The sequence below is a fragment of the Antechinus flavipes genome, chromosome 4 (genome assembly GCF_016432865.1).
Source record: "Antechinus flavipes isolate AdamAnt ecotype Samford, QLD, Australia chromosome 4, AdamAnt_v2, whole genome shotgun sequence".
Taxonomy (NCBI): Eukaryota; Metazoa; Chordata; class Mammalia; order Dasyuromorphia; family Dasyuridae; genus Antechinus; species Antechinus flavipes.
This window is the reverse complement of record NC_067401.1, coordinates 157,245,090-157,256,251: the sequence shown is the minus strand read 5'-3', so window position 1 is coordinate 157,256,251 and position 11,162 is coordinate 157,245,090. Positions and strand designations below refer to the sequence as shown.

Below are 11,162 nucleotides of genomic sequence, written 5' to 3'. Positions count from 1 at the left end.
TAAACTGCAATTTTTCTTCATGATTGTTTGCTCATTACAAGGAGTATAGTATGTAATGTTTACATATTCCTTGTCCTTTGGAATGTTTCATCACAGAAACAGTTCTGATCCTCAAAGAGCTCATTTTTTATGTGTGGGTCAAGGTGGTACAGAGAACACAGATAAATTAGAAATACATGGAGGAGGGAGAAAGGCCTCATTTAGGACACAATATTTAATTGAGCTTTGAAGGAAACCAGATGTTCGACAAGACAAGAGATGAGAAGGTTTCTTTCAGGAAGAAGAAACAGCATTTGCTGTCTTTGGGAATATAATGAAGTCAGTTTTTCCAGGTCTTAATCACCTCTCTGGAAATCTGTTTACTTTCTTTGTGGCAGCTTCTTCATGGTTCTGCTTTCATTTTATTACTGAAGGAATCAAACCAGATTTTGATATTCTCATCATAAAAGAAAACAAACCACACAGAGACATTTAAAATACAATTGGGGTCAATTCTGTGGGTCTTTTTTGTATTCCTATTAGTAATGGAGAGAAAAAAAGCAGAAAGAACCCTTCTTCAAAGAACAATTCCTATATTCTAATAAAGGACTTAAAGATCAGCATTTTAAAATGCAGAAATTTAGTTTGGTTTATTAATTTTTGGTGAAATAGTTTTGAGAAAATGAATTCCAATCGTGACTCCAAAGGAATGATGATGTATATTTCTTCTCTCTATAGAGATAGTTATTAATGAAGAATGCTGGAATCTAGTTAGACAGAGTTTACTTATTAAGATATTTTCTTTCTTATGACGAGTTAAGAAGGGTAGGATTTATTGGAAAATGATAATAAAATACGAAAGCCATTAATAAAATACTTTTTAAAAATGAATGTAATTTCCTGTAGACATTAAAAAAGTAATGCCAGAAAACAAGTTAAATTTTATATTCATCATAATTTAATGAATTAAATTTAATAATAATTATTAATAAAAATAATTTAATGGATTAAAAACCACTTATCACTCTAATTAAAAGAAACATAATTAAGGCAAATATATATATATATATGTACTACAATGGAGATGGTCTAAAATGTATCAAGCAAATTAAAGGGTTTTTTTGTTCCTCTAGTTTAAGCTTGTGTGATCAACTAAAACTCTCAAATTAAAGTCTTGTGTATTATTATGTGATATCTTTACATTATGTGATAGATTTATAAATATTTCCTAAAAATAGACATCTACTGTTTATCATGTCTGATGACATATCTTTTCAAATTTAATATCCCAGAAAAGATATGCTTTTTCACCATGGAACTGTGGGTTGATTTGAGTTATTGAAATAGGCTTTGTTGTCAACAAAATTAACATATTTAAGTCTGTCATGATATAGGCGTACATAATTTTGCCCTCAGAATATACTAGATGAAGACAAAGATTGAAGTTAACAGTTCTAACCAGCTGCTTCCTAGAAGAGCCTGGGGAGTAGAATAAAAGTTATGAATTTAGGCATTAGACACATATGAATTATAATATTCACTCTTTAATAGGTTAACATCAGAAGTCATATTTTCAAAGCACTTAGTTTGGTATCTTAAATATCTTTCTCAAATTCAGTGTGATCAAATGAAATGGTCATCATCTCACTATCTTTTATTAAAAGGTAATGATATTTCCATTAAAAACTGTACCAGGCTGAAGCATCAAACATTCTTTAAGTATACCAGAAAATGATGTAGTACTGAAAAATGAGGTTTGCCTCACATTAGACCAATTTTAGAGCATGACATATCTAAACTCTCCAAAATAAAAAGAAATTATATATTTGTATGAAAATTTAAGACAATTAGCAGTGTAGGTAACAAAACTGTAGCTCAAGTTCTCAAAAGTTTGTTCCATAGCCTTTTTAAGTGAAGACAATAGCTTGTGTTATTAAAAAGCAGTAATTGGGAAAGATAAATTGCTTTTTAAAACTAGATATTCGTTTGTGTTGCATTTCCCCTTTATAAAGGTGCTGCTCACATGCTTAAAGCAACGACAAATGACATGTGCCAAAGTTATACCTTTATAAAGAAATGAAACATTAGCCTGAGAAAATTTTTCCACTTGTATTAAAAAGCAAATTGTTACAGTCATCAAAAAGAAAAGAATACATGTGTATTCTCTCTCAGACCAAAAAATATAAAGATGGATATTTACAATGTTAATTCACATTCATGCCTTTTCACTAAATAATTTTTTTTCTTCTGTTAAAATAAGAGATCGACAATTATAAAATAAAAATAAAATATGTGCATATAAAAATAAAGGCTTTCACTTTGAAAGGCAAGTTTACTAATTTAGGTCAAGGAAAGGAAAAATAGTCAGGTGGCAAGATGTTGTTAAGATCAAAACCATAAAAAGCATTAACTATTTCCATTTGTTCAAAATCAATGCCATAATTCATACGTAGTTACCACTTATCTCAAGGCTCTCATGAAATTTTAAAAAATGTATGGAGTATGTTTAGTATAAACACAACAGAATAAAATTAATATGAAATGCTGAGTAAAAATATTCCTATGCTTATCAAATTTTTACTATAAACTTATTAAAGTCAAAAGAATTTAAGGAAGGATTCCAGGCTTAAAAGCAAAATGCCAATATGAAAATCTGACAACTTTTCTTTTGAGACAAATCTAATGAAACACGTTCCCATAAACTTAATTATATAATTTTAGTTACTATAAATATTATCTATCGCTCCTCACATCTCAATTTATAATTTTTACAAAGAGATGACCTTGTCCAATAACTTACTTGTGCTTTAAAAAAATATCCTGAGTGAAGTGGATGTCATTTTTTAAACCACCTTTTGGGCTAAAGACACATATAATATTCTTTTTTAAGAGACATCAGAAATTATATTTTCAAAGCATTTAATTTAGTATCTTAAATATTTTTGTAACATTTAGGTCTCTATCATATAAATATTTCTGGATGGTGCACTGAAGTATTGTTTCATTAATATGTTCTACTATATATATATATATTAATATATTGAAACTGGTCCTTTTTTTTTTTTTAAAGACTATATTAGCCACACATTCAACTTGGATAAGAATAAAAAAACAAAAATATGTTACCAAGGAAGCATAGAATCAGTCTTTATCTCTGACAATCTATTAGGGGCGGGGATGGGAATAGGTGCTCCAGAGATAAACATCATGAAAAATGCAATGTTCACTAACCACCAAACTTGTACAAGAATCTGTACTTAAGTATAACAGAACATCAACTAACTTACCATGCTATACATTTATACATACCAAAATAAAATTATTTGATATAAAAAAAATCCATGTAATCTTCTGTACAATGTATGTTTTACCTAAAATTTAAATTGAATTTTCTCAATGTGAATAGATTTTATCAAGGGTTCAACTTCTCTCTGCTTAGTTGTTTTTTTTCAAATATAGATATAATTTGATAACTGTTCGTTATGATTTATTTCATGTCCAATGATTAAAAATACCCTCAAGTGAGATACTTCTTCTCAACCTTTTAAAAAGAATCAGCCTTATGTATTACAATGATTTTTGGTATTCAATGATATTAAGGCTCTTCAACAATGATTTCTTTCAACCATGAAATATTTATTTATGAATTTATCTAGGAAAGCAAGCCATTTCATTTTAAACCTGCCTTTCAACTGGCAATAGTGTTACTCAAGTTCATGCTGCCAGTACAGAAATGAACAATGCCTAAGTCAAAAAAAGAAAAAAAAGAACAAGGCAAGAGACGAGAGTCTCAAATAAAGAAATCAATTATATTCCCTATTACCTTGGGAAAACCTTGTAACAATAAGGAATTTTAGCAATCTTGAATACAAAATATGTTAGGGAACAACAAAAATTCAAGGCTGTAGTTCTTTACTGAGGAAAAATTATATCCAAAGTCATTATTTTTTAACTAATTAGCAATAAGAGATAGCTGGGGTAGAAATAACCAAAATGAACAGTAAGCTCACTGAGGTTTCCTTTCACCAAGCATCAGCTGGGAAGATCATCAAGATGACTGATACAAAAAATAAAACAGGGACACTCTTAGTCATTAACATATTTCTGTCTATTTGCTATGGATGTAAACAGCATTAATACAAATATGTTCCTTAAAAGTTTGCTGTAAATCTAATTTTCTTAAGTCAACTAAAAATGCATTAGTAAACTTGATATTTAAAGGAGGCCAGAAATAAATCATTTTAAAATGAATAACACTTTATTATATAAATAATCACTCTAATGTGTCTTTTCAAGCTGTTATTTTTGTGCTTCTGGTCTTCTTATGTTGTGATCACATATATTGTGCATCATACCATAAATTGCCTTTCAGTACTATCTACAATTATTGGTGGAACTAGGCAGTGTCTAATTTAAATTAATAAGATTTAAGCAGCTAATGGGAAGATCATATTGCCTGATATCTGTATAACATATCTGAAATTTTATTATATGAAATAATTGTGGTAAATCATAGCTTATATTAATCTTGTCATACTTTAGCTCTGGAAAATAATAAAAATCTGCTTTGTCTCTTACCATAGACAATAACTTCTATCATTGGTTCTGATCTATAATAAATCCAGCCAATTATGGTTAAAATCCCAAATAAGGATTGTCTGTGAAGTCAAAATGCTAACAAATATTAACAAGCCTAATCTTTCTCCTTCCACGTCCTCAAAAAGCAAATATGCATACCCTTCCATACTAAATAAAGGAGAAAATACTCTATCTAAAAACAAAAAACTGAATTATCCCAGCCTAGCAGTTTCTCTATTCCAGACAGCTATGCAGCAGAAAAAGAGTATCAGCTAAATCATATAATATAATAAATATAATTTATAATGGCCAAGAAATATCAGTAGCCCCACACAGAAAATACACTAAAACAGAAATCAATTAAATTAGCTTGAAAATACAATGAATATTTTTCTAACCTAAAGTACTTAAAAGAACCTGAAGTAAAACCATTCATTCTGGTTGCCATCTAGTGGACATATTTTTTTTTTTAATATGAGCTTCTATTTCAGAGATCTTTTCAACTGTTTTTTTTTTTTTTTTTTTTTGTTAAGACAACCTGCAATTGGCAGCTTTTTGTGAGGATTTAATTCTAAAAACTGAGAGAAATAAAAGTTTATAGTATCCTTTTACTCTCTCACCTATATGCCAGTTTATATCTTTATTTATTAATATGCTGCAATATAATAAGCTTATTTTCTGGAGGTGGACTTTTCCCCCCAAAAAAACATAAAAATTCAATGTAAAAGAACTAAAAAAAATATCTTCCACTATTAGTGAAAATGTAAATAGAAAAACACTGTTCGTAAAAGCTGAGGAATGAGAAAAGTAAATACTTCTCTCAAAATACAAGTCGGAATTAAATATCCTTTAGATAGTAATACTAAAATACGATTAGCTACACAAAAGAAAACCAAAACACAGTAACATAGTACTTCAATTAAAGAATTCTGGAAATGCAGTGATATGACCATTTCCTATGACCCAAATGTTTTCATGGTTCACAGGACATGTTAAAAAGTTTGATCTTAAAACAATATAAAAATAATATGAAGTGGAAGGAAAAAAAAAATCCTCTCAGAGGATTTGAAAGGTAAGAGTTCAAAATACAACTCTGTCTTCCTGGGTTCTTTCCCACCAAAGAGTGCTATTTAAAGTTCCGCAACTGTTATCTTCTTCCTCCTGTTCTTTAGTGAGTTCTACAAAAACCTAATGGGAAAAGAAGTAAAGTATAATACATGTGCTGTTCAAGAAGATAGAAGAGATCTTTTAAATTACTAAAATTTGGTTCTAAGTTTTGATTTTAGGCATTAAAATAGATTTCGTGACATTATAATACAAAGAGTATAACTTAGGAACACAGAATAAATTTGTGCCATGGCTTTGTCAAATTATTTCATTCCCAATTAGCACATTCACTTAGCATTATTAGTTACAAATAGTACTAAATTAGATTAAACAGTAAAGTAATATAACTAGGAAATTCACTGGCATTAAGAATTTTGAATCTACTGGCAGCAAGAAATTTTGACATTTTAAAACAATTTCTATGTAAATATGATACGAAAAATTAATCAGAAGAATATGGGAGTCCAACAACCAATACCATCCAGAGATCTAGAATCTCTGGCACAGGTACGCTAACAGAAGTCCCATAGGAGTAAGTTGTCTCTGGAACATATTTATCATTCTCAAACCCTTCTCTACACCTCAAGCAGCTTGGAATATGGCTCAGGATGCAAAATGTTGCCAGAGATATATATCATATAAGGAATCAAAAAGAAAGGGAAAGCTACTTAAGAATAAGAAACTCCTTATGTTGCACTGCTTTATCACAAAGTGATCATAATGGATTATTTCCTTTCCCTTAAGAAAATCAAACTGATTCTAATTGTATTTTGCAATTGATTTTATTCTGTATCACCTGATATATTGTAAAATTCCCTGAGCCATGTTTCTTTGCCGATGAGTTAATATAAAAAGCTCAGCTTTCTTCTCTGAGCTAAAATGTCTCATGAATCACCTTATTTCAAAGAAAATATATAGTCTCTACACATTTTACTACCCATATACAACTAAGGGAGATCTGTTATTTCAACAAGAAGCCTTGCAAGATGCATATGGGCATCAGGAAGTCTGTTATCTCTGCAATGCTGGCTGTCCTTCAAAAAAGGCTGGACTGTTATTGATACTAATCATACTTCTGGACACCACTAATGAGCTTATCAATAGCTATAAGATAGAAGAAGAAATTGCTGCTAGTCTTTTGTTCCTGACTTCCAACCAATTATATTGTTTTCCATCATCTATGAGACTTCAAACTTTGAAATCAATCATGTTTTATGGCTCTTGTTCTTCTCTTATACTTCCCAAAACCATATGAAGGCTAGTAAGCACTATTTTATTGTCACTTGACTGAATGAGGAATTGAGAGACTTTATTTTTGGCAACTGTTAGGCTTAACAATAAAGTGAACTTGCTCTGTACTTTTTGCCTCAGTTTACCTTAATTTCAATCACAACACACCTCTTCCAAAAGTATGAGGTGTGCAAGAACAGAAGAGGTGAGTCTTAGGAATGCTAGCCTAGAAATGTTTTCTGCTTTGATCTACCACCCAAAGGTTATTACCTATGGATGCTATTTGTTACTTGCTCCATAGTTCAGCTTCCCCCTACTTCCTAATTGGAGTAACACAAATAGTAATTAAGTCTTTAAGAGAGAGATTCATATAATCATCATTTGTGGATGTTTTACACTATTAAAATTATTTGACTTTACTATACCTGTTCCAAAGTTGCTTGAGAAAAGTTGTATTCCTCAATACTAAAAGTATGTTTAGCTATTAAAAAGACATGAAAAAAATGGTTTACTTATCATATTTTTAAACATTAAAAGAGATACATGATTAATGATATTAAATTTTTTGGTGAAAATTATGTCAGAATACATTGATAAAAACTTTATGCATTCTAAATTAATAAATCTATTAAAAGCATATCACTTCTACTGTTGCTGAGACAAGTGAAAGCTGTCTGGTTGAATGCCATTGTTAAATGGCACAACAGACTATCTCAAACAGGATTTCTTTAATCAATTCTTTCTATCAATTTGCATAGAAAGATAAAATGACTGTTGGTTGAACTAATCAACCACCTGGAGGCCCAGTGAGAAAAGTTTGCTGGGTCTTCAGGGAAGTACAAGATTACTAAGAGCTAGCACTCTACATAACCTACCATAAACTACTAAGTGCAAAAAAACTTTACAAATGATTTTATGTAGCAATAGCATTCTGAATCTGGAGTTCCAAGCAACAAAATTACAAATGATCTTGTAGAATATACCACATTTATGAAGTTGGAGAGTTTCTTATATGTACTTTAAAAATATTTCATACCTTCTTCTAGCTTAGAAAAAGACTGTGCAAGAGACTGTACATCTTCTTTAGGAATTTTATAAGCCAAAATAGAAGAAAAACTGAAAAATAAAATAAAGCTTTAATTACAAGAGGTAAAAAGTGATAATCTTTACATGAAATCAACCCATAAAAGTAATGAATTATTCATTCCTCTGTTCTGAAGGTTAAAATCAAAATTAAGATAAAAATCACAAGCATATATATACACATACACATAAAAATATATATGTATATATGTGTGTATACATATATATGAATAAAAGATGACATTTATTTTCAATATATCAATGAAATTGTGATCTCATTGAAATGAATATTCATTTTATCAGAACATATCAAAACCCTTCTTATACCTTCTCAACCTGAATAATATTCCAAAGATAATCTTCTCACTACAATGGAAACTGTCACTGAGGTCTTCCTACATTTCGGAAAAATGAAAGGAGTATTCATCTGCTGTCTTTTGCTATTAATGGGCCCGCTTCCTTCTTTGGCTTGTACATTTCCTCGATGATATCCCTAACTTCACTACTTGAAAGTATACTACCACTGGAAATACATGGAACTGAACCTCACCAACCATGTCATTCATCTCTATGTTTGAGTCACTTTCAATTTTCCTTCGAAACTATGATATTCCAGATTTGCAATTATATCACATTACCAATAAAACAATTATATTGAAAGGATGGATCACTGCACTGGTGAATACATGGGGATCCTTAAAAGAAATATGCAATTTTCCAAATACTATCCGTCTCCTTCTACTATACCTATTCAAATTCATGGCTCATTTGCAGTGACTACCTCAACTATGTGTGCTGATATATTAAATGGCAACTAGCTCTGTGCTATAATCTGGACTATAAATATTTTTATACTATTTAGTTTTTCTTATATAGACTGATAGACTAATTTCATCAGAAAAAAAATGGATTTTAATAAGAAAGCACTATAATTCCTAGGGTCTGATTCATTAGTTCAATATCTTCCATAATAAAAGAAGATCCTGCCATAACTGTGGCTGCCATATTCTTTTACTTCATCATCAAGCATATATTGGCTGAAGCAGTTCCTGTCAATCAACAATCATTAAGCATACTATGTGCCAAGGATTTGCTAAATGTTAGAGATTTAAAAAAAAAGGTAAAACCAATCCCTGACCTCAAGAATGGGAAGGCACTATCAGTTGGCAAGGGAACAAGGTAAAGTCTCTTGCAAAATATTAGATTTAAGATTAGTTCTGAAGGAAGCCAGAGAAACTAAGAGGTAGAGACAAAGAAAGAAATTATTCCAGGAGAGTATGATAGATAACCAGTCAAAACATATGGAGATAAGACAAAGTGAATTAAATATAAGGAACAAGTAGGTCAGTGTAGTTGAATTTGAGAATATGTGGAGTATTACAAAGTATAAAAAAACTGGAAGATGACAGATTATGAATAGCTTTTAATACCAAATAGAGCAGTTTATATTTGATCCTAGAAGTAAGAGGATATCATTGGAAATCACTTTGGTGGATTAATGGAAGATGGGTAGGAATGAGAAGAAAGAGTACTTTTTTGTGTTCTAATTATTTTTTCAACTATTAACATAAATGTGGTTTAATTTTTCGAACTGACAAACTTGGTTTTCAGGAAGCAGGTTTCATCTGATGCTCAAATTATATTGAATTTGAATTTATATATCAATGGTATATCCTCCTTTAAGAACTCATGATCCATATCAATGAGGCTTCAGGATAGGAATTTGTCTTGACATATAAAATGTTCTGAATTACAATATTTTACTTTTTTAATGTTTTAATTACAAAAAATGCCATTTTTCTTAAAGAACTGAAAAATCAGAATATAAGAATTATCGGGTCAACAGTAGAATCAAATTTAAATGCATACTAAAACTATATTATAATTTCTAATATTTTAATTAGGTATATATTCCCCTCAAAATGAAAAATCTTAAATTTTCATACAGGGAAATACTGTGTATAATTACAATATTAAGAAATACTGCTACAATGAGATGACTCAAACCAGTTACACTTATTCAGTGATGAAGAGAGCCATCTACATGCAGAGACAGAACCGTAGGAACAGAGTATAGACCACAACATGGCATTCTCACTCTCTCTGTTGTTATTTGCTTACATTTTGTATTCTCTTTGTTCCTTCTTGATCTGATTTTTCTTGTGCAGCAAGATAACTGTATAAATATGTATACATATATTGGATTTAGTATGTATTTTAACATGTTTAACATGTATTGGACTACCTGCCAGCTAGGGAAAAGGGTTGGGGGGAAGGAAGGGAAAATTTGGAACAAAAGGTTTTGCAAGAGTCAATGTTGAAAAAATTACCCATACACATGTTTTGCAAATAAAAAGCTTTAATTAAAAAAAAAAAAGAAATACTGCTGAAGTTTTTAATATTTACCTTTCCTGACGAATTGCATTTGGAAAAATATAGTGAATTTGTCTTTGAAGCTGTTCCACTTCCAGATTTTCCATCCAGTCCTTTAATTTAATTTCCAAAAAGTAGCCTCTGCCAAATTTACTCTTTAGGTGTTGTACAGTGCCAATACATCTGCAGCAGTTTTGGGGGGAAAAAAAACCCTAAGCCTTGTAAAAAACAACATGATACATTTTAACATAAGGTGTCATATTTGAATTCCAAAACACTATTTTAAAAAAGTTACTTAAACCATGGCCAAAAATGTATATACCACACCTATTGTACGAATTATATTCTCAAATTGATTCATACTTAAGGATTACCTTCTAAATTAAGGGGAGAAAAAAGCATACAGACAGAAGTGTATTAGTTACATGCCTTTGATTGAGATATTATGTTGACTATAAGCTCCTACCTTAACTGTCCAGATACCAAAATTGCCACTCTATCACAAACCGCCTCGGCTTCTTCCATATAATGTGTAGTCAAGATGGCTGCACGCCTTTTGTTTTTAAATGCAGCACGAATTGCTCTCCTATAAGAAATTCAAAGGAAGGGGTATTTGTAATTTTATATTTCTGTTTTACTAGAGATACAATAGGTTTTGCTGTAATTATTAAAGCTTTTTAAGGCTTAATTAAATATCTGACTAGTAATAATTTGTCAAATATTATACTCACTATTTCATCACATGCAATTTCAATTGTTTGATTCATATTTCCATTTTTATTCCAAAGTTTTAAAAAGATAAGGAAAGTGCT

General features: G+C 30.3%; 1 protein-coding gene across 4 annotated transcripts in view; it reads right to left on the bottom strand.

Annotated features, from left to right (window-relative positions):
• Positions 1-1,503: 1,503 nt before the first annotated feature.
• The window catches only part of ABCA5 (ATP binding cassette subfamily A member 5), a 114,158-nt gene continuing 104,499 nt past the window's right edge, over positions 1,504-11,162 (bottom strand). For all 4 annotated transcript variants that reach the window (XM_051995224.1, XM_051995222.1, XM_051995223.1 and 1 more), the window contains 5 exons: positions 10,817-10,936; positions 10,384-10,533; positions 7,931-8,010; positions 7,320-7,375; positions 1,504-5,745 (listed from right to left, as the gene is read on the bottom strand). In XM_051995224.1, the coding sequence (XP_051851184.1) occupies positions 5,638-5,745; positions 7,320-7,375; positions 7,931-8,010; positions 10,384-10,533; positions 10,817-10,936 (514 nt within the window). In that variant the 3' untranslated portion in view covers positions 1,504-5,637. The remainder of the gene's footprint in view (positions 5,746-7,319; positions 7,376-7,930; positions 8,011-10,383; positions 10,534-10,816; positions 10,937-11,162) is intronic.